The sequence below is a fragment of the Andrographis paniculata genome, unplaced genomic scaffold (assembly GCF_009805555.1).
Source record: "Andrographis paniculata isolate CXL003 unplaced genomic scaffold, ASM980555v1 Contig66END, whole genome shotgun sequence".
In the NCBI taxonomy this organism is placed as follows: Eukaryota; Viridiplantae; Streptophyta; class Magnoliopsida; order Lamiales; family Acanthaceae; genus Andrographis; species Andrographis paniculata.
This window is the reverse complement of record NW_026137602.1, coordinates 3,749,067-3,774,142: the sequence shown is the minus strand read 5'-3', so window position 1 is coordinate 3,774,142 and position 25,076 is coordinate 3,749,067. Positions and strand designations below refer to the sequence as shown.

Genomic DNA, 25,076 nt, shown 5'->3' with positions numbered 1-25,076 from the left:
TACTATAGGACAATATAAATTGGACGGATGGATGGAGTAATTATTAATCTTTTGTGTGAAAATATTTTTTTATTTTGTCTTGTATTTTAGTATTAATGTAAAAATAAATAAATTTAAATTTATTTATAATTGAAAATGAAATGCATATCTTATGAGTTGATGGACGAAATATACATATATATATATAATATCCCACATAATTTGTCCCTATTTTCTATTTTTGTATGTCCCACATAACTTGTCCTTTCTATTTTTGGAAATATAATTATGCACTTTAATCGCATTTTAAATTTTAAATTTTATAATTTTTTTAATTTTAATTAAACTATTTAATTATTTTAATCTTAATCTATAATTATTTTTACTAAATAATAATTATTTTTACTAATACACTTCTTAATTACTTACTAATTATACTTTACCTAATCCAGTGTCTACAGTAATACGTCCATGTTATATGGGACATGGAGTACTTTATAAGACAATATAGTAAAAACAATAAAACCAAAATACTAAGTAAACATAGAATTGAAAACGCAATGCAATATCCAAGTTCATAAGTGTTTGATTTGGGTTTTTAAAATAAAGTTTAAGATATTGCTTACTAAAGTATTTTTAAAAATTTTGATTAGTATTATTCATCAAAATTAATTTCTATAATATATAAATATATTACATTAAATACTTATTTTTTCTTACTAAATTTCATATTTTTTACTATTATAGCTTTTTTGTTCTAGAACTCTATTTTCTATGGGAATGGAACCTAAGTTTTTGTAATTATAGTTTAATGTAATGTCTTATGATAGATATTAATGCATCTTTATTAAAAATTTTGCGTTATTTTTTTTATTGAAAAACAAACAAAATCCAACCATTGACTTCGAACATTTTCTTATATACAATTTTAATATATATTTTCAAGAATTAGGGATGAATATGTGTTTGTTCGGGGGTTTGGATTTTGAATTGGAATTTGAATAGTAAAAATTTTAAATTTGAATAGATGTATGATGTGACATAAATATGTGTTGATGTGATGTTTTAAATGCAAAATTGATTTTTAGTATAATATGAAAAATAAAAAATATATGTTTGATTTGATATTTTTTTAAAAAAAAAATAAAATGGGACGAATAGTGAATTTAAAATCCAATACCCAAACAAACACACCCATATCCATCCGTACCACCTACCGCCGATTAGCACCTCAACTACCTAAGGCATTCGGCTTTAAAAATTAGTCACACAATATTGAACTTATAATATTTAGGATTTATTCTTTCAGATTCAAATTAATTATATTCATTCTATACAAAATTTAACCAAAATTTTAATCAATATTTCATTTTAAATTAATTTTAAATCACAATAAATTTCATTGGTGTTTAAGATTTTTAATTTTTTTATTAATTATTAAAAATTATAAAAATATAATAAAAAATTATGAACATGCGAAATGGTCAGAGTTAATCTTAGCTCAAAATGGAGATCGGCACCTTATTTTAAACATCGACACTCACCAGAATCGGCACAAAATAAAAATTATGAATCTCATCGAAAAATCTTTCAACCTCACCAAAAGACGCTCGATTTTTCAAATCTTCATCTCCTCTCTCGGATGGTCGGTTTCTACTACGACGAAAGTAACTCTAAAAGCCCCCAAACTCTCTCTCTATGTATCTTTAAAACTTCATCAAAACTAATCTAACAAAATGGCTAATGACTTGGTTCAAGCTTAGGGTTGATTTGGATTAAAAAGTTTGGGTCAAGTCCGATAGGCCGAGCTAAAATATGGGTCAATTATCAATATTTACTGATGAATTACTTGGATTAGGTCATAATTTTCAACAAAATAAAAAAAAAATTAAATATCAAACATGTATTAAATTTATTGTTTTAAATATAAAGATATTTTAACTATATATAATTTTGAATGAATATATTTTTTATGTTAATATGAAACAATGTCAAAAATATAAAAGAAATACTACTTTATATTAATTAAATTATTAATGTTTTAAATAGATAAAATATATATTATCAATGTGCGTATGTACTTTATTTTTAAAATATTTGTAAGAAATTGTTAAAAAAAAATTAAACAAGATTGCAACCATATTATTTTAATTATTAGATATTTGTAATGTCATGTTTTTCATTTTGTTGAAAAAAAATGCTATTATGGCTCTGTTCATTTTTTTTTTTTTGTGTAATATGAAAAATTAGGTAAAAAATATAAAATAAAATATTATGTTATGTTGAATATTTAACTTTATAGCTTTTTACAATGATTTTTTTTTATTTTTTTATAATTAGTATTTTGACTTTTTGACTTTTATATAAAATATTTTGTATTTTTTATTACTCTCTCATTCCCAGAACTGTAGTTTAGGTTGTGTTTGGTACGAGATTTAATGAATATTAATATTATATTAGTAGCGGGTAAAAAGTACATGTAAAAGACTTTTTTGCCCTTGTGAGCATTAGTGTAAAAAATAGTGTCAATTGTGTAATAATAATGAAAAAGTAAGGGTAGTTTTATAGTAATATAATTATTTATAGAAATGAGACTATTATTTCGGGACCGACAAAAATAGTAAATATGACTATTGTATTGAAATGAAAAGAGTATTACTTTTTTCGAATCACAATTAAAAAATAATATTGAAAAAACAAGGGGATATTTCTATAGTTAGCCTAAGTTAGTGTCTTCATGTATGAGGCCAAAATGTAATTATTTGATTTTGATTATATTGGTATAAATTGATAACATTAAGTATATATTAATGTAATATAAATAAAATATATAACTACATGTGCGCGTGTTTTTTTTTTTTTTTTTTTTTTTTTATAGATGTAGTTTTTATATTATGTATAAAAAAATATGTTTAAAATATAAAAAATAGTATTTTATGTTAGATGTGTTTTTTATGTTATGTATGAAAAATTGTTTTTAAAATATAAAATTGTATTTTTTATGTTATGTATATTAAAATATAATAAATTCATATGTAATGATTTCGACACATGTTAATACAATACGTACAAATTAAAATATACAGTATATAAGTAACACTTTTATACAATATATATTATATTAATTCTATATTGGTCGTCTATATTTTCACATATTAATTACAACTAATCAAGCTTTGTGTTAGTTAACACTAATTAGCATTCTAATTATTCTCTATACATGTATAAAGGAAGTTATAGAGGACATTTTATATTATTGTATTTTGTTTTGTTAAGGATGTGTTTTATTAACATAATTTTTTTAAAAAAAAAATTACAAAAAAATAATACTTTTTTCTGCCTATTTAGAAAGTAAATACTATTCATTTCTTATATATAATTTAATGATAGTCGATGACAATTATTGTATGTTAAAATTATTTTATTCCTATGATGTATTAAGTTACCGTGAGGATATTAATTTAAATAAATATGAAAGTATTTGTAATATGCAATATTCCATACACACTAATAGAAAAAAATAGATACTTATGTTTCGACAATAAAAAATGACAAAATATATACTTACCAAGAGGTAGGTGACCTGAGGCATCAGGTTTTAACCCATGACCTCATGGTTGTTTATGAGAAAATCTTTATATGTATTATGAACAATGAATTAACTTTTATTTGTTTAGTGTTTTAGATTGAAGTATTTTTAACGTAAAACATGGAGAATCATACAGATAATATATATATAAATAAAAGTAAAAATGACCGTACATTGAATGTTGATGTTTTTGTAAAAAAATAAAATATATATTATATATATTGCAAACCGCATCGGTAAAAAATTAATTGAGAGAGCAAATTTACAAATAACATTATTGAACTAAAGTGACAATAGAGTGTGTTAAGTCTTGTTTATTTATGGTTTCAATTTGTTTTTTGCCGTGACTATTAACATATTCATTCATTTTCTAAGCATGTAAAATATTGGGTGTGTTCTTTTTTCCGAAAAAAACATTCAATATATTTATTCAAAAATAATATTATATTACACAAATTTATTATATTTATATTATCTATTCAATTTTCTATAATTTACGTTATTATTATTCAAATCAAAATACAAAACAAACAAACCAACAAATCTATTTTATGTTAAATTATTAGGGTGTGTTTGTTTGAGGATTAGATTTTAAATATACTATTTATTCTATTTTTTTTTCCAAAAATATCGAATCAAACACCTATTTTTTATTTTTTATATTATACTAAAAATCAATTTTACATTCAAAACATCACATCAACACCTATTTATATCACATCATACAACTATTCAAATTCAAAATTTTTACTATTCAAATTTCAACTCAAAATCCAAAAACCCCAAACCAACACACAATACCTAATTTTGAAACCAAATAAAAATGTCAAAATATGTACAATTCACAGTTTCTAAGGGTGTGTTTGTTTGAGGTTTTGGATTTTTAGTTGGGATTTGAATAGTAAAAAATTTGAATTTAAATAGTTGTATGATGTGATATAAATAGGTGTTGATGTGATGTTTTAAATGTAAAATTGATTTTTAGTATAATATAAAAAATAAAAATACATGTTTAATTTGATATTTTTTAGAGGCAAAAATTGGATGAATAGTGTAAATTCAATCCAATCCAATCCCCCAAACAAACATACTCTAAATAAATTCAATTTTTTAGTATATTTCTGAAATATATCTAAATATACACAGATATCTTATCATAAAAGGCGTATCAAACCTTCATTACCCATAATTAGGAGCCACTTGACCTAATATTCATATTATTAAATTATTTGCTTACGTGACTAATTTGTCAACGTTAAATGGATTTAATAAATAATCACGTAAAAAATAAAAAATAAAAAATAAAAAATTTATTTGGCATTAACAAATTAGCTACGTCAATGTCATATCAGTTTCGGAAAATTTACTAGGGTGTGTTTGTTTGGGGGATTGGATTTAATTTCCATTATTCATCTCATTTTTTTCTCAAAAAATATCAAATCAAACACCTATTTTTTATTTTTTATATTATATTAAAAATCAATTTTACATTCAAAAAATCACATCAACACCTATTTATATCACATCATACAACTATTCAAATTCAAAATTTTTACAAATCTCAATTCAAAATCCAAACCCATGAGAATGTGACAATTCCAATATCGGGAGATTATTATTATTATTATTATTATTATTATTATTACTACAATCGTTATAATTCTTTATAAAAATATATTACTTCATCCGTTCACACAGAAAGTAAACATTTACTTTTGACGCGGTGTTTAAGAAATAATAGTATTTTAATTATAGTGGGCAGTTAAAAGTAATATAATGATATTTTTGTCCTTATTTTTTTGGTGTAAAAGTAATGATGTGATGTAAAGTAAGGGTATTTGTGGAAAAAAACAAGGTATTCAATAAAATAATTACTTTATAATTGAACGTTCCAAAATAAAAATATATATACTTTCTAACTTGACGGATGGAGTATTATTTTATCACATAATATTATATTCCAACTATTATTCAAATAAAAAATAATTAGGAACAGTTTGTAATGTATGATACACTATGAATTTCAATGGTGACAAATTTTCTATCAATATAATTTATATTCTTTCCGTCATATTTTAATTTATTCTTTTTATTATTTTTATATGTTTCACTTCAAAGTATCTATTTTCTATTTTTTTAAAAAAATAATTATACATTAATACTAAAATACTATATATTTTACTTAAATTACAAACATACCACTACAGATACAATTACTTTATACATTAAGTCAAAAAATTAAAATATCAAAAACTTTTATACATTCTCACTAACTAATAAAATATCGAATATTACTTCTTAATGTACTATAAAAGTCCAAAAGGACCTTTTTGATTTGGAGCAAAAGAGTATATCTCAAGTTTTAAAAAATAGACCAATGTAATTAGACATAAATATTATTTATTTGTTATCATAAAAAAAGAAGATAAAATAGATATTTTTTTAGCATGTAAATATTTTTTCTATATATTTTTTCGAATTAAAAATACCACATTAAAACTTTAAACACATTTTTAAATTATACAGTTGATTTGTTTGTTTTGTGAAAATAAATCAACACATTATTCAAAATAATTAATATAGTATCGTATATTTATTATTTTTATATTGTTTATATATCACATAAAAAAATATTTTTTCAAACAATTTTATAAATTTACTTTTTTTGTATTTAGTTATGGTATTTTTATTTTCAATAAAAATAAATTAATTTTTAATATAAATATGAGATGTATATTGTTGTAATTTTAAATTAAAATTGATATTATTTTTTCAATCAATCGTAACATAAGTTTGACATTATTTTTGTTACTATAAGCTTAACCCGAACACATCTTTAGTTAATAATTATTTTATTTTAAAGAAAACAAATAAGCAAGCCTCTCTTTACTTAAAAATTTGAATTCTAGTGTATATATTATGCAATATTTATAATTTATTTATAAAAATATATTATTTTCTTTAATAAAAAATCATTATATTTCTAAAATATTTTTAACTAAAACTTAAAATTACTATAGAAAAATAATTTTCAATTAACTAAACTGATGAATTTACAAATATAACACTGCTCGTATTAAATCAGAACAGAATTATATGTCATTTCTTAATAATAAAATTTTTATTCATATTTTGTAATAAAAATATATTATTTTAAATTAATAATTTAAAAATAATAAAATTTACTTTATTAAAAAAATTACAATTCCCCAGGTTGATTTTACAGTTATCAATAAATAATTAAAAAAATCATAAAATGGTATGTTTGGTTATAGTTTAAACTTAATTGGAAATAAGATGTTAGATTTGAATTTTTGTTTCAATAATTTTTTGGTAAAAAAAAATATATTTTTATTGAAAATCATACAAAATATATAATATTGATTTTGATTGGAGGAAAATTTTTGTTAGATGAAGTTAAAAAAAATATGTAAGTAATATAAAAATAATAAGTATGTGTAATATATTAATTTATTTTGAAAATATGTAAAAGAAATTTTGACAAGAAGAGCAGACTTATTTTATGAGAAAACAATAATTCCATATACTATAGTTTTAAGAATTGAAATATTGAGCTTGTTTAACTAATATATTTTTTTGACACAATTCCCTATAAATATTATAAAAAATACAATTATAATATATTATATTCATTTCTCTCACAAAAATTTAAAATTTAACACAAAATAAAATATTTATTTTTTATATTTGGAACACAATACATCATCCCTAATATATAGAGAAGACATTTATTCAAAAATACAAAATAAACATACCAATAAATTTTTTTTGTCTACATGTGTATTTGTGTTTTATTTTTATTTTGCATTATAATTATTTATATTTTTAAACTTATTTTCACACCATTCATAAAAATATTTTTCAAAAAATAATATTATATTCAAAATATTATATATATATATACATTTCACATTAAATATTTTTTATTTAATACTTTATTATTTTTAAATCTATTTAAACTTTTAAAATATTTTAAAAACATAATTAAATGAGACTTTAATTTTGAGGTGAATAGTTTTTAATATAATATTTTTATATAAAAATTAGCATGTTTTTCACAATACATATTTTTCAAAAATATAGATAAGTCATAATTAATATGGAATATAATATTTTATAAGTCTACTTACAATGCATACATGTCTATTAGTGTCAGCAATTTTTTTTTTTAAAAAAAATTATATTAATTTGTAATTTTTTTTTATGAATGATATATTGTATTCTCTTCGTCTCATTAGAAGGGTGTCATTTGATAAAGACAAAAAATATCCCTATTAATACAGTGAAATATAAAAATAATGACATTTATGTAATATATTGTAAGCTGAAAGGGTATTAATTATCTATCTCTTAGATAGACAGTACCGTTACTAAATTAGAAAATTATAATCTTATTTTGGGACGGACGAAAATAGAAAATGATAACTTCATGAAAAGTAATTAAAAAAAAACACAAACAAACACAATTATCAATTTCAGTAAACCTATTTAAATACAACAACCAATCAAATATGTCATAAATTCATAATTACTAATTTTCCTAACCCCAAAAAGGCGTCATTATTAGTCTATTAGCACGTAATTACGTACCGGTTCAAAGATTCTCATCAAACAATTTCCAAGTAAACCCGAGTCAACATGAGCCGGAAAAAATATCATAACGGCAAAACCCATTTGTACGCTTGAGAAAAAAACAAAGCAGCATCGGGCGCCACGTGGCGGACTATCCGCCGTCCGATCCCACAACTCCCCAACACTTCTTTGTCTGCGTCCTGAACGCATGGGCTTCATTTGCTCTCAGAAAAAGGACGTTGCAGAGAGCGTGTAGAGAGAGAAAACACCTACTGGACTGTGGGTATGGTGGGAGAGAGCTCGCCAGTGCTAGAGAGAGAATCATCGAAGGCGGCAAGAAGGTGAGGCCAGGATTTTCTTGCCAGGAATCCAGTCCAGACCGAGGTATATACTCCCTTATCCATTCGCTTTATCGCTGCTGTTTTCTTCATTCGTAAAGCGTTTGTAGATTTTTTTTCACCATTTTTGTATCTGCCGGAGGTTGCCTTCCCTCACCTTTGGGTTTTTCTTCACTAACCTAACCTAAATACGGCTATCGATGATTATTAGATATTTTGTTTGTCCTTTTCTATGCGTATTCATTTTAAGCCGAGATTCTGAATGCAATAGTTGTATTGGTATTGGAATTTGCATTGTTTGAGTTTTCATTTGGTGTTTAGTTATTCGAAAGCGTTTCTGCTGTTGGTTAACTTACAGAGGAAGCAGAGAAGAGTCGGGGAAATGGCTCCGAGGTCAGGTAGGGGCAAGGGAAACAAATCCAGGAATGAGAAGAAGAAAAAAGAAGATAAAGGTGTGTAGAGGAATCGCTTAATTCTCGGAATCTGTTTTTGAATTCTTCATTCGAACGCTGTTCGTCCAGTTTCTTCATTAACTTCTTGTGCTTCTGCAGTTGTACCTAGCGTTGTTGACATAACCGTAATCACGCCATATGAGACTGAATTGGTTCTCAAGGTACGCGACTCGAATATCATCATCCTCGATTTCCTGATTACACAATTTATCTTTAATGGAAGACGTCTGAGCTCACTGACTGCTTGATTCGGTTAAAAAACGATGAAAGGGCATCTCCACTGATAAGATACTGGACGTGAAGAAGCTCCTGGCGGTTAATGAACAAACCTGCCACATCACGGAATATTCCCTCGCTCATGAGGTAAGCAGAAAATCAGATTCCCACAGACACATACGTATCCGTGTTGGTGTGTGTTGTTGGGGGCTTTGTTTGTATCATTAATCCTTCATTAACCAAAATTCAATCAGAAAACTCCATTGACAGACAGTTGGAGCTTCAATAATGATTCTATTCGTTCTGCAGGTTAAAGGACGGAGGCTGAGCGATAAGGTAGAGGTTGTTACACTGAAGCCATGTGTGCTGACAATGGTTGAAGGTAGGTATTACTTTCAATGCAGCTGGTACAACCCCTTACTCTACCAAAGGAAAAAACAAGAAAAATAAACAATCAACGCATGCCTTTCTAATTTTGCTTTACATAATCAAACGGCAAGATTATTGGCTGTATATGCTGCATTCCAATTTGATTATGATACCCTGCAAGTTGCTAATAATTAATAACCCATTATTTTATTTCTTAATTCAACCATTCGTATGCATCTCATAGTCCTAAAGAATTCAACATTGACAGCTTTTGATAGCAGTAAAGATAAACCGAATAATGTAGAGCTACTCAAAATTATGCCTCAACCTCATACTTGGCTGCACATTAGTAATTTAATACTGCCACGTAGTTGATAGACATTATTGCTTACGGCTATTTTGGCTTATGAGTAATTTGGCCTTTTTCTGAAATTGGGGAGACTTCTATGCCTCTCTGTGTGCACAGGGAAAAGAACATATTCACTCTGGAAATTTTTAGATTTGGGTGAGGATTTAGGTGTAGTACCCAGTAGCATTAGAGATCTATACATGTTTAATTGAATTTTTAAAATCATTCAATTTTAAGGATATATATAATGGGATCGAAATTCTTGATCTAAAATACCATTTCTTGGAACAGAAGTTTGTTAGGAGTTCCTGGCACTCGGGGCCCATACAGACTGAACCATATAGTTGGGACTGTCAATGTATAGGGACCACAAATGTACTGAAAAAGTTTTGGTGTACGTATATTTTTGCCTGTGGGACAAGACCATTAAATTCTATATTACTGCTTTAATTGAAAATTGTAGTTCTGGTTATATTGTCAGGCGTATTATGCTTTAGGTAATTGTTTTTTATAGAGTTTTTTTGGTTTCTTTTCGAAGCACTTTTTAATTGGTTGGCAGATGAAACACGTTTGTCTTTAGTAGCAGTTATTTAACACCCTATTGATTGCTCTTAGGAGTTTCCAACCCACATTGTTTTTAACGCTCCTTTTTAACGAGGACTGCTGAACAATTAACGTGGGTTGACCCAAGAAAATGTCCAATTGGGGCATCTGTCTGAGTCTTAGTGCCTGCACACAATATTCACAACAAACCCCATTATGGCCCAATCTAGTAAAAATAATTTTTTTTATATGATTTAAACAAAAAATAATTTAATTTAATAAATTTTAATAAAAAAATTAAATTCCAACCGAAAAAATGTGGGAGCTTTTGTAAATTGTGCGTTCTAAGGAATTAGGGATTCAATTTGTAAAGTGACATTTGTTGACATATTTTGCCCCTACTCCGCAGAGGACTACTCAGACGAGACACGTGCGCTGTCGCACGTGCGAAGGCTGCTCGATCTTGTCGCGTGCACCACGCGCTTCGGCAAGCCCAAGTGCGGGAGCGGCGTCTCCGGCGGAGGGACGGAGTCTCGATCGAAGAAAAGTAAAGCTCAGCAGCGCGCGCCAGTGGGAGCTCTGCCGGATGGAGAATTACGGTCTCCGGGGAACCCTCCGTCGGCGTTATCCCCGAGCTATGATATGGTGGCGATTCACCCGATTCCGAAGCTGTCGGATTTCTATGAGTTCTTTTCTTTCTCTCACCTAACTCCACCTATACTACGTGGGTTAATTTTCTTCCTATCTGTTTCTTGGATGGATTATGGCAGTAGTCTTCAATTTTTTAAACTTTGTATTTCTTTATTTTGTCATTTCCAGATCTTGAAAGAGTCCAATCTAAAGATGGTGCAACGCGGCGGGATGGTGATTATTTCGAAATGCAGGTAACTTTGTCGTTTCCGGAATCCAGCAGTGATTTTTTGATAGAGATCATGCATCGTGCGAGAGGTCTTTTTTTTATTATTATTATTATCGGAATGCGAGAGGTCTGTTTGGTTAAATGACGGGAGGAGAGGGTGGGGAGGGATTCCACGAAGAAAGGAGGCAAATATTAAAATAGCAGAGCAAATATTAAAATAGTAGTACTTGTTTTTTTTGTTTGTTTGTTTGATTAAATAAGAAGAGAAATAAAATAAAATAATTTTTATTATTTTGCATATAAATAAAAAAATAAAAATATTTAATAAAATTTGATAGATTAATTAGACTAGACTGTTACCGATTTAATTAAATAATTAGATTAAAAATAATTTAATTATATAAAAATGATTTATAATTTTAATTATTTTATATTATTTAAAAATATTATAACTTATTTTTTACTATAAAATACATATAATATAATTTATATATAATTGAATAAAAATAGTATCATACTGTACATAATATTAAGAATATACTAATAATTTAAAAAATAAAATTGGAGGGGAAGCAAAATATCTATATTTTATTTCCAAATTTTAACCAAACAGAGGTAGTAAATTTTTTGCCCTCCTTTCTCCCCTCCCCTCCCCTCCCTTCCCCTTGAACCAACCTTAGGGGAGGAATGGAACCGAAAATAAGCTTGTTGTGGAGTCATCAACTTGGTAAGTGAAGATAGATAGAATCAATTTGCAGCTTGTTATCGTAACAGCGTTAACCTTAAAATGATGAAGAAAAATAAAAAAATAAAAACGTGTTACTCTGCTTCACTAATCAACCTCTTCCGGTTTGCCAACTACTCCAGTTACATTTGCTTTGTAGAGATAAAGATAAATAGAGATTTGTGGGTCAGCGAGATTGTAGTTTTAAGCTATAAATGTTGTTGGAAGCTGAAGTTTTTTGTTGTTCTTTTGCGAATTCCCATGGGATATTTTTCTGGGTTGTAGAACTTATGATCATACTATGTGTTTGCAGATAAAGATATGCAATGGGAAGACAATACAAGTGATGGCATCAGCAAAGGGTTTCTATGCTTCTGGAAAACAATATTTGCTGAGCCATTCTCTGACAGATCTTCTACAACAACAAAGTCAAGCTTTCGCTAAGGCAAGTGATTTCAATATGAATTTGCTACTCCAAAATGCAGTGCTGATATTGTAGGGGTATATTGCAGTGTCATCATTACAATACCTTACTAGTCTTTTTATGATTTTGACATGTTTAAGATCATTACATCCGGTTATATTTTCTGCTGCATTATGCTGCTAAAATCCTATTTCTTGAGAATAATCTTGATTATTATGTGCAGGCATATGCATCCTTGATGAAAGCCTTTGTTGATCACAACAAGGTAATTTTTGCTTTATCATATCTGACTGTTATTAACTGTATCCAAGTAATTCTGTTGTTCTCTTTTCAGTTTGGTAATCTTCCGTACGGTCTGCGTGCCAATACATGGCTTGCCCCTCCTTCCATTCTTTGCTCTGCTTCACGTGTTGTGCCTCTGCCTACAGAAGATGAAAATTGGGGAGGAAATGGTGGAGGACAGGGAAGATTGGGAGAGTCTGATAATAGACCTTGGGCAACATACTTTGCTTTATTGGCTAGCCTACCATGTAAAACTGAGGAAGAAAGAGTGATTCGAGACAGAAAGGCATTTTTGGTTCATAGTCTTTTTGTTGATGTGGCTGCTTTTAAAGCTGTTTCATCCATAGATAAAGTGATGAATTCGGTTGCTAAGGCTACACATCATCCAGGCTCAGTTGTGCTTGAGAGTCAGGTTGGTGACCTTTCAATTACAGTCAAAAGAGATGAAGTAGGTGTAAGATTGAAAAGGGAGCTTAAGATTATTGGCAGCAAATCATGCAATGAATCTTCCATGGAAGTTTCTCAGAGAAATCTACTTAAAGGAATAACTGCTGATGAAAGCGTACTTGTACATGTAAGCAATTCTTCTCAGACTTGGCTTTGCTTTTGATCTTCTCCGATTAATAACAATATTGTAAGATTTAAAATTTCTGTGAACTAGGACAGTACTTCATACACGCTTGTATTTTGTTTTCCGTTGTGATAGGTGCAGAAAAATAATGTTGTTTGCAAAGCTGAAACACCGACAGTCCTTAAAAAATGATGTACATCTGGTGTTTGTTTTAAATATTTAACTTTGCTTAATTTTTGCAAATAATGTGTGTGTACAATTCAAATATTGTCATTGAATCAGGTGAAAACGATATGATTAAATGATCTATAGCTTCCATGTTAAGATCTACTTCCTTTAGGCTGCATGCTAAATTAATTTGATCAAATTGCAAATGACAGCTGTATTCTGAAAAAAGAATAGATAGTGACGATATTCGATTCTTCTCTGTAAGATATACAGACATAGATTTGCTTAAGGTTTTCCAATTTGACTCACCACAGCAGATTGTCATTTCTTTTGAGAGCTTGAAATCATTGAATATCTGTCTCTGTTGTTAGGTGCTCTTTTCTCAGCTCACTATTTACTCTTATCTGAAAAGTGAAAATGTGTGCTCTCTTTCCAGGATACTTCTTCTTTAGGTATTGTTGTTGTAAGACATTGTGGCTACACTGCAACAGTGAAGGTTGATGCCAATTGGGACAAAGTGAATAACTGTATACAAGATATTGATATTGAGGACCAGCCTGATGGAGGGGCCAATGCACTTAATATTAACAGGTTCCAAACTTTCTTTGCCTTCCGTAAATGCTTAACAAAGACCCTGATATCTCTATTAGAGAAACATAATTTGTGATGGATTAATCATTTGAAGATTACATTTAGGCTGTATCTTGATTAACTTGTCTAAGCTACAGTAGAATTGAAGGCCTCTGCTTTGATAGGAATTATACGTCTAATAATGTAGAGGGTAGTGTTTACACAATTCACCTTTTGTCATTGCTTGCTGTCTGAGAATCCTTTGGTCAGCAATGAAATTTACCTAATTGTGTCTTGTGACTCATCATCTTTTAAGTGTTTCGATCTAACACTGGGAATACTTTGGTTATGATCTTTTTTTCCCAACTTCGTTATTATGCAATCCTCACAATTAATTGTAAAAAAAGTATTTTCTCTCATAAAATATTACATTCAACTACTATTTAAACCAAAAACCAAACATAAAAAGAACAAACCATATGGCTTATGTAATTTCTTGGTTGTGCTCTTTTACGTCAAACAAATTAAAATTTCTTCTGCACTTTGGTGCCATAATTTGATTTATTGCAATGCCTGTTCTATGAGAAGAAACTTTTACTTATGCATGTCTTGTGGTGATATAGGACTTGCAAGGGTGGTAACCTAACTAAATGGAATAATGAAATGATTTGGGGTTGTCTTGCAGTTTAAGAGTGATACTCCAAAAAACATGTACAGAATCCTCAGTCAATCGCCAAACTCGTCAGCTTGTTTTGACAGAACCTTCAACTTCAACATGTATGGTCCAAGAAATAGTAAAAGCTTCTCTGAAAAAGCTCGAGGATAGTCCACCAATACCAAAGAGTTGCATGAGATGGGAGCTTGGTTCTTGTTGGGTCCAGCATCTACAAAAGCAGGAGACGAAGACTATAGACAATTCTGGAAATCTTGACAGCGACAACAAGTTTGAACCTGTAAAAGGACTTGGGGAACATTTTAAGATGCTAAAGAAGATAGAAAAGAAAATATCCAGTATTAATGGGAAGGGTGTGGACATCTCTGCCGAAACCGGAAGCCTAAACGCAGAAAATGGCAGAGGAGAAACACAAAACAGCGAACCAAATTGGGAGTTGCTGAAATATGTTCCTAAGGAAGCATTACTACGCTTGAAAGAAACTGGTGTGTGCCTTCATACAAAGGTAAACTCTTTCCTGTCATGCATATACTGTACATAATTCTCCCTTGCTGCAATTAGCCATCCTCTAAAAAAATTGAGGTATGGAGAAGGGTAGAAAGAGAGGGGCAGAAACCAATGAGCTGGAATTAAAATTTAAGGGAACCAACAAAAGGAACTTGACTTGAAAATCATTTTTTGTATGTGAGGGTGATTGGAGGTCCAGAGCAATTGCAATTGGAATACTCGCAAAGCATGGCTAGAACATATATTTCATATTTGATATTTTTAAGATTATTGTAGTTTTGTGAGACTTTTTCTAGTTGTCTTTGTCTGTGTTGTTCTTGAATTACTCTCATATTGTGATTAAACTTAATTTACTGCTTAAACATGCAGTCAGCGGACGACCTGGTGAGGATGGCAAATGATTATTATGATAACCTTGCATTACCTAAGCTGGTATGGTTTAATAAATAGCTCAATTTTCAATAAGTTGTGTGGCCATGCAGAATTGGCATAGACCCTATGTGCGTTGTAACCAATTATCTTTTCAGGTTGCAGACTTTGCATCACTTGAACTGTCTCCAGTTGATGGTGGTACATTAACTGACTTCATGCATCTTAGAGGACTACAAATGTGCTCTTTAGGACATGTGGTGAGTGAATATCTCACTTTCCAAATGCATGGGGTGTATATTTATATGTTCTCATTTCTAACTTTAAAAGTTAAAATACTTTGTAATTGTTTGAACCAGGTAAAACTTGCAGATAAGCTTCCTCATATACAGTTCATATGCATTCATGAAATGGTAACAAGGGCCTTTAAGCATGTGCTGCGAGCTGTTATTGCTTCTGTTGAATGTGTGGATGACTTGTCAGCAACTATAGCTACAACCTTAAATTTTTTGTTTGATTCTGGCTATGTTGAAAACAATGGCTCATGTGATCATCTTCTCAAGTTACAATGGTTGCGAATTTTTTTGGAGAAAAAATTTGGTTGGAGAATGAATGATGAATTCCAATACTTGCGAAAGTTATCAATTCTAAGAGGACTTTGTCACAAGGTATGTTACATAAAAAATATGTTGTCAATTTTTCATTCTTCCAACAATTTATTGAGTTCCACATTTTTAGGTTGGATTAGAATTGGTCCCCAAAGACTATGACATGGACTGCTCAACTCCGTTCACAAAATCCGATATCATAAGCATAGTGCCAATCTGCAAGGTAGAGCGGACATGCATGAAAATTTTAATTTACTTCTAGAATCATTGTTTCCTTTGATTTACTTTTATCTTTACAGCATGTAGGGTGCTCTTCTGTTGATGGGCGAACGCTACTGGAGTCTTCAAAGATTGCATTAGACAAAGGGAAACTAGATGATGCTGTTAATAATGGAACAAAGGTGACTCAGGTCTATCTGTATATTATATATTCTTGCATTGTTTCATGTCTCAATAATGGGATTACATTTGACTTTAATCTGAAGGCCCTCTCAAAAATGATAGCCGTATGTGGCCCTTACCATCGTACAACTGCAAGTGCTTACAGTCTTCTGGCGGTCGTTCTTTATCACACTGGAGATTTTAATCAGGTTTTGTATTCTTTGATGCATATAGATTTTTCCCTTAGGTCTACTGCAGCTTTTAAGAATGATTTTTTTTTTTTTTCTGAAAGATCATATCATGCACATTTTCATAGAAGCGCATCTTTTATAATGTTCAGGCAACTATATATCAGCAGAAAGCATTAGATATCAATGAGAGGGAGCTTGGGCTAGACCACCCTGATACAATGAAGAGCTATGGGGATCTGTCGGTTTTTTACTACCGTCTTCAGCACTATGAATTGGCATTAAAGTAAGTTGAACTTCGTGTTTCATCTGATTCTGCCTCATGTAATTCAACTTATCGTCTCATAACTAGAATGAAAGGCAATAATAACTTATAGTATTAGGCCTTGATTTGTTTTGTTTGTTTTGTTTAAATTTTACATCTGATATAGTTTATGTAATACTGATTTAGCACATACTTTAATATATGATGGTAGATAATTGTTGTGCTGAAGTGGTTGCACTTTGTCATGATTTTCTCCTTTCTTTGTTTGTGCTTTTCCTGTCCATGTTTTTAAACTCAACTTGCTTGGTAATGTTTGTTGATGACTTTGCGCAGATATGTGAACCGTGCATTATATCTTCTTCATTTCTCGTGTGGTCTCTCACATCCGAACACAGCAGCTACGTACATAAATGTTGCCATGATGGAAGAGGGCATGGGAAATGTTAATGTTGCTCTCAGATATCTTCATGAAGCCCTTAAGTGCAATCAAAGATTACTTGGAGCTGACCACATACAGGTCTATTACTGTTATTTTGATCTTTCTAACAAACTACATTTCTATCTGATTAACACAAGATGTGTTTCTCCACATTTTATGACTGACACTTGATAAGTCAGTACAGCTAAGCATTCATGTCATATGTAAATATAATGTCGAAAGTTTATAGAAGTTAATTTGGTATTTGCTGCATCTGACAGACTGCTGCTAGCTATCATGCCATAGCCATAGCTCTTTCGTTGATGGATGCATACACCCTCAGCATGCAACATGAACAAACTACATTACAAATTCTCCGGGCTAAACTGGGAGCAGACGATCTTCGCACTCAGGTTCATAAAATTCTTTTTTGCGCTGCTAGTATTTGTGCTTCATATTCTCAAAACTGCTCTCTATTCAAATATCAAGATTATATAATTTGATTTCCTCTTTTAGGGTGTTCTTCTGCTTTAATGGTCCTTGCTGCAACATTTGCTCAAGGCTTTTCGATAGAATCTATATAGCGATTATTCTTACTAGAATATATCACACCTATTCATGAATGTAGCTTTCTGCCAGATGCTTCTGCTTCTAGACTAATAGGAAATTTGGAAAGTATAAGGCTTGAAAACAGCTCTATGCATATAATATGGTAATATGCTTTGAAATTCTGCAATGGTGAAAATATAATATACCAAGTACCTGCAGGATGCCGCTGCTTGGCTTGAATTCTTCGAGTCGAAAGCCTTGGAACAGCAGGAAGCAGCACGTAATGGAATCCCAAAGCCAGATGCATCCATTGCTAGCAAAGGTCATTTGAGGTATTCTTGTGATATTTCAATACTTAATTGTGAATCTTCTGTTACACCCCTGCAGTACAATGCCCTAAACTTCTATGTTCAGTGTGACAGATCTCCTTAATTATATAAGTCCTGATCAGGAGTTGAAGGCTGCAGATGCTCAGAGGAAAAGGCGCCTCAAGGTATTATTGTTTAAATGTGCAAATAAAATATGTTTTGATTTCTTATGTTCCACAGTGAACCACACAACATTTGGAAAGAGTTGCCTATAAGCAAAAGTAAACCAAATTACGTAATAGATTACTTGTTTGATAAGTTAATACATATTCATAACTAAGAAAAATGTACGTAGTCTAGACTTTGACATAAAATTGGCGGACGGAATAAATATATTTTAGTTGACTTGATTAATCATGCACATTAGCTCTACATCTTATGAAGTTTTATACTTTCTTCCTAATCATTACATTTTGAAATTAAATGTGATTAGGATAAGTAAAATATTAATTTATACTTATTTGCACAAAATAGTCGATTTTATTAATGTCTATTCGACTCAAACTTGGGAAAATACTTTTGTGATTAAGGAGGTTCTACTATAATGAAATAGTAAACAGTATTCCATTTATGTACTGAAAGATCATCCATATCATATGATTGATGATACATTCCAGATTCTTTCCCAGATTGTTTTCTACTGCTATGCTTCAAATTTACCTCCTTCCTTCTTTCGACTTTTTCAGGCTTGTATCGATAAATTCCCTAGACAACAACAGCAAGAAGGAAAGAGCGAAAACCCCGTCAGCTCCGAGGATATAGAAAAAAGTGAAATCGCCACCAGCATTGTCGAAGATATGGAAAATAGTGGTAGTAAAGTGATAGACAGTAGTAGTGAAGGGGATATGGCAGATCCCAGACCTCCCCAAGAAATACATACCGACACTCGGGCCGGGCATCATCATCTACTTAATGAAGCTCTCACGAATGATTCAAATTCAGAAGAGGGATGGCAAGAAGCTACCCCAAGAGGAAGATCTGGAAATGGAGTTTTTAGAAAGTCCAACAGGAAACGACAAGATCTTGCCAGGTTAAAATTGAACTCCATGCACTTCGATAATGGCTCTCGAAAGGAGGCTGTTTCGCCAGTGCACAAGGGCCCATTCAAGAGAGTTTCAGCTGATACTGTAACCTCAAATGCCATCAATGATTCGAGTCGAGCAGCTGCAAAGATGTCCGGAACCAAGAGTTCTACTTTAGTACCAAAAGTTTCACATCTAACAGTGGCCTCCAAATCATTGTCATACAAAGAAGTCGCAGTGGCTGCGCCAGGTACGGTCATAAAGCCTCGACAAGAGAAAGTTGAAGAAATAAATCACGACGAGATAATCAGTGGTCTTCAAAAGACAGAGCAACCAGTTGAGAATGTTCCAGTTTCTACAGATGACTCGACGCTAAAACATGAAGCCCCGACAGGAGATTGTAAGGTCGAGATTTCTGAACCAGCTCAAGAAGAAGTCACAAAAGGAGACCACAAAGGTGATATTTCTGAGACAGGCTCGGATTCAGACACTGAAGAAATTCAATGTTCCATTATCCAGGAGAAACCCGTAGAAACAAATTGCAGCAAACTCTCGGCTGCTGCCGAGCCATTCAGTCCCGGCGCCTACCCTCCTTTGACTCAGCCAGCGAACACTCAAGTCATTACTTCCGTCTACGATGTTTTGGCGAGTCAAGGTCCACTGACAGAACACTGTTCGTTCGCTGCAGTCATGGCTCCGATTCCTCGCGGTCCTAGATCTCCGGTGTACTTGAGAGCCCACCGGAGTTTCCCAACTGGATTTATGAATTACCGCATTCCTGTTTCCGACAGAAAAGGAGTTGTTGTGCTTCCGAAAACAATGAACCCTCATGCACCGGAATTTGTTCCCGGCAGAGCATGGCAATCGACCGCAGCAGCTGCTGAAGATCGACGACCATTGGCTGACTCCGATTCCTCTTCTTCTGATGTCAATAGCGTCGAATACACAAGCTCTCAAGGCGAGAAGCTCGATGAAAAAGGCGCAGCCGCGGCTTCAAGGGGAAGATCAAAGAAGAACTGTTTGGATACCGACAAAGCCGAGCTAGCTAGGCAGATACTTCTCAGCTTCATAGTGAAATCCACTCAGAGCCCTTCGGATTCTTCTCCGGAACACGACAGGAAGCACGCGGTTTATGTTAATCCCGGCGACGCAATCGCGAATGACAGTGCTATCATAAGGATTTCCGGTGGAGATGATGAAAAGCAAGAGCCAGCTGTCTCGGAGATGAATCACAGCACGAGCACCAGAAGAGTCGACGTGAACATGAACAACAAAACTTGTGATCAGGAAGGGTTCGTTCTCGTCACCAAGAGGAGACGAAACCGGCAGCATTTCCCCAGCACTGAGCTGTATACTCAGCAGTCGATCTGTGCTTCAGTACGTTGAAGTGAGGATACTCGGAATGGATTTCTTATCGATCGTTGAAGTGTGCTCTGCTCGCTCGCTCGCTCGTCTCATCGGGTAACATTCGTAAGAAATATCTTTCTTTATTTTTGTTTTTTTTCGATCAAATGCTCTCTGGAGTTCATTATCTGCTGTGATGTGTTCTAGTTTATGTGTTCCCTTCGGACCTACAAGTTTTGTTATTTTGTAGGGCGTCATAAATCAATGCTTGATATATGAATGAATGAATGAATAAAGCAGAAGAACTTTGATTACATGAATTTGTTACAGTTATCTGTTTCTTTAGGTTCTATGATTCTCCTCTCCTTTTTATGATATATGTCATGTGCGTTTCAGTTCATATTTTAATAATGTGCTTTATTAGCATGATTTGAATAAATATAAATATGGTCTGAAATTGAATCTAACATGTGATTTTTATGTTAATTACCATCTTTGTGTGGTCAATTTATAAATTTCTGTGTTTTTTTTTAACTCGTGTGTTTGGTTAACATATCAGTCACTATTATTGTTGGTTTATATTTTACACTAGTGTTGAAAAAATACATTGAAAGCACAATTAAATAAAACAAACTTATAAAACCACACCATATAGTAGCAATCATATTACGGATTTATTTTTATTTTTTTTCAACGTAATTTTCACAGTATTTATTTATAATCAAAGCCATGAACAGTCCACGACAAAGTTGAGAGCAAGAAGTAATTTCAGAACCCAACAAGAAAAGCAAGAAAACACATAATGAAGTAAAATATTTTATGATTACAGAGAGAGATCAGCCAAATCAAAGGTTCTCGAAACTGCCTTGCACCATGACTCCACCTTCTTCTTCCTCACCTCTTCTTCAATGGCGGGTCTGAATATTATAGCCTTCTCCACCTTCTCCCCACCTCCTAAACCTGCACAAAACACCTTCTCTTCCGTCCAAATTCCAGCCCCGATTCCCGCCGCATACGCTGCCCCCAACGCCGTCGTCTCTATATCACTCGGCCTCAAAACCGGGCTCCCCAAAATATCCGCCTGCCCAATGCCCCAAAACGACGAGATTACGGTGGCGTCGTCAAAAGCATAAAAATGTTAGGAACGACACATGAATATTTTATTAAAAAAATAATAAAAATGTAAAGCAATTTGAAGTATTTACGATACTTTAAGGAAAATGAAATAATAAAAATGTAAAGCAATTTGAAGTATTTACGATACTTTAAGGAAAATGAAAAGAGAGAATACGAATAATGTGTAATAATAATAGTGGGCATTAGACGAACTGACCGAAAAAAAAAAAAAAAAAAAAAAAAAAAAAAAAAAAGTTAAGAATAAATTTGATCTATTAGACACTACCTGAATTTGCATAAGTAGGTTGTTCACGGTGGCGCCGCCGTCGACTCGTAGAAGAAACTCGCCGTTCTCGTTCTTCGTCTCGCCCTTGTCGCTGATATCTTTGTGCATGGAGTCAAGCACGTCCCTCACCTGAAAGCACATGCTCTCGAGCACGGCCCGACAGATGTGTGACTTGTTCGTAAACCTCGTGATCCCAACGCACGCGCCTCTCGCATCGTCGCGCCACCACGGCGCGAACAGCCCGTTGAACGCGGGAACGAAGTAAACCCCTCCAGAGTTTTCGACCTGCTTCGCCAACACCTCGATCTCGCTCGCCGTCTTGATTATCCCGAGACTGTCCCTCAGCCACTGAACCGCCGCCCCGGCGATCGCAATCGAGCCTTCGAGCGCGTAATTCGTCGCTGCCTTCGGCCCAAGCTTGTACGCCATCGTGCTCAACAATCCGTGAGTCGACTTAACGATCTCCTCCCCCGTGTTCAAAAGTATAAACGCACCCGTCCCGTACGTGCTCTTGGCTTCGCCTTTCCGGCACACCTGTCCCACCATTGCCGCGTGCTGGTCGCCGAGGCAGCCGGATATCGGGACTCCGGGAATCGGCCAGCCTTTTCCGATGGTCCCGATAACCTCGGCATTGCTCACGATCTTTGGAAGAATTCCCGCGGGGATCCCGAGTATGTTGAGAGTTTTCTCGTCCCAATCTAGGGTCTTAAGGTTCATCAACATCGTTCGTGAGGCGTTAGACACGTCTGTAATGTGTAAACCGTTCTTCGCCCCTCCCGTCATGTTCCAGATCAACCACGTGTCGATGGTTCCAAACAACGCGTCGCCATTCTCGACTGCTTTCTTCACGTCGTCGACGTTGTCAAGAAGCCATAGGAGCTTCAGTGCACTGAAGTAGGTGCTGATCGGCAACCCGCAGCTCTCCACAAAATGTGTTCTTCCCCCCGGCAACTCTTTCTCGAGTTTTCTGTACAAAGTAACAATCACGGGTCACAAAAAAGTTCGATAGATCTTGAGATCCCTTATTTCGAATTACACAAGAATCCTAATCACAAAACAGAGCCCACTTAACCGTTCAATCGAAAGTTCCCTCGAACTACATTGTTAATATGAATTGATTACAAGAAGGAATCCACACAACAAGAAACAACGACGATCATCGAGTGAAAAAAGAAATTTAAAGAAAAATATTGACTAGATCGAACAATAAGAATGTTATAACATGAATTTATGTTAAACAATCTCTGTTTCGCTAACGCCCAAGATTAGCATCAAAACTTTTTCTTAACCTCATATGAAAAACCTCACAATCCACAAGTTCAAGAACACTCTCCTTTCTCTGCTCTATGCCCACAAATTTGATTTAAATCTTTGCTGGAAAATCATATAATACGTAATTAACGATGCATTTTACGATGTTCATGGAACAAACTCAATTAGTTTCATCTAATCTAGTGTAAATAGCACGTGCTCTTAGTGTAGTAATATGTGCTTTCTTGTAGGACAGAGTCCAAATGAAGAAATTCCAATAAACTTGAATTATAGAGCAAAATGAAATTCCAAAATAACAATGGCGTTTTAAGCAGAAATGGAGACCTGCAAATGGAGCTTGTACGGACGTCCATCCAAACAATGGCGTTGTAAAGAGGACGGCCAGTGGATTTGCTCCAAACGACAGATGTCTCTCTCTGATTGGTCAATCCAATGGCCTTCAGCCCGCTATCGACATTATGGCCTGCAGCAGTCGCCTTGTCCACAGCCTTCGCAATGCACAGCCTCACGCTCTCCAGAATCTCCACCGGATCGTGCTCCACCCATCTTCCATGGATCGATCGATTCAGGTTAGTAATAAATAATAAACAATCTGGATAAAATTGCAAAACCTAGAAATCGATTCGATTCTATTCAATTTTTCTTCTTCTTTACCCTGATTGGGGATAGAATTGAGTGAACTCAGTCTGATGCGATCCGACGACTTTCCCCGATCCATCGTAGATGATGAATCGCGTGCTGGTGGTGCCTTGATCGACGGAGCCGACGAACAATTCCTCCCCGGACATGGTCGCGATCGATGGATGGACTGGGGAGAATCGAATTTGGGGAATTTTTTATAACGAAGAACTTGGGGGAGTGTGGTTCAACACTTCCTTGGGAATGCTGATCGAAGATTTATCCAATTGCTGAAATGTTGAAATTTATTGCCCAACGATTGTGACTTTTTTGGTTCTGGGGGAAAGATTTGTTGCTTTCTGGAGGTTTGGGCGTTTGCTTGTTCGTGGACTTTTGTAAATCCCACAACTCCATGGCCGATGATGATCTTGATTGATTGGTGCAGTTTGTGGGAGGTCCCGGGACCTGAGCGCAGGATGGGTTATCACCGTTGATCATGTGGAGTGTGCTTCGTGGACGGTGTGGATTTGTTTGGTGGCGGTTGGGTGGATCCCTCTTGTATTTAACGGAGGAATCGACATTGACGGCAAGAAATAAATAAGTCAAGAAAATTTATCAAATTTAATTTTTTGTACTTAAACATTGTAATTCAATTTTATTATTTTTTATATTTTAGAAGTAGTAATTTGGGAGCATTAATAAATTTTCATTTGCTAAATAAAATAATTTCAATCTTAATCTTGACCATTTTGGTCGCTGAGACCCTTTCCAATTGGGAGGGTAATTTTTAAAATTTTAAATTATTTTTAAATATAAAATAATTTAAATTTATATTGTGTGTTGGTTGGATGATTTAATCTGATTTTTACAATTCAACTTTTATTTTAAATTAAATATTTATTATTTATTTTTATATTATATTACAAATTTCAATTGAAATAATTTTTTTATAATAATATAAAAAATATAAAAATATATACGTGTGAATTAATGTTTAACCAACTTCAGACTGGTTCATACAGGCACCACTAATTCCTATCAAAAAATAAATAAATAAAACACCCAC

General features: G+C 32.6%; 2 protein-coding genes across 2 annotated transcripts; one reads left to right on the top strand and one right to left on the bottom strand.

Moving 5' to 3' along the window:
* The first annotated feature begins 8,369 nt into the window (after positions 1-8,369).
* On the top strand, positions 8,370-21,032 carry LOC127262935 (protein REDUCED CHLOROPLAST COVERAGE 3-like). The gene is made up of 24 exons (XM_051291805.1): positions 8,370-8,545; positions 8,858-8,951; positions 9,051-9,112; positions 9,222-9,314; positions 9,477-9,549; positions 10,838-11,152; positions 11,248-11,312; positions 12,325-12,456; positions 12,659-12,700; positions 12,770-13,291; positions 13,893-14,047; positions 14,712-15,204; positions 15,576-15,638; positions 15,734-15,835; positions 15,935-16,243; positions 16,314-16,406; positions 16,483-16,584; positions 16,669-16,773; positions 16,905-17,038; positions 17,351-17,534; positions 17,717-17,848; positions 18,204-18,316; positions 18,399-18,477; positions 19,039-21,032. The coding sequence occupies exons 2-24, from the start codon at positions 8,882-8,884 to the stop codon at positions 20,758-20,760; spliced, it is 5,160 nt and encodes a 1,719-aa protein (XP_051147762.1). The 5' UTR covers positions 8,370-8,545; positions 8,858-8,881; the 3' UTR covers positions 20,761-21,032.
* A 338-nt stretch (positions 21,033-21,370) lies between these two features.
* On the bottom strand, positions 21,371-24,382 carry LOC127263071 (glycerol kinase-like). The gene is made up of 4 exons (XM_051292009.1): positions 24,047-24,382; positions 23,717-23,938; positions 22,121-23,087; positions 21,371-21,799 (listed from the first exon to the last, which is right to left on the bottom strand). Exons 1-4 carry the CDS (start codon positions 24,178-24,180, stop codon positions 21,542-21,544), a joined length of 1,581 nt encoding a protein of 526 aa, XP_051147966.1. The 5' UTR covers positions 24,181-24,382; the 3' UTR covers positions 21,371-21,541.
* Positions 24,383-25,076: the final 694 nt, after the last annotated feature.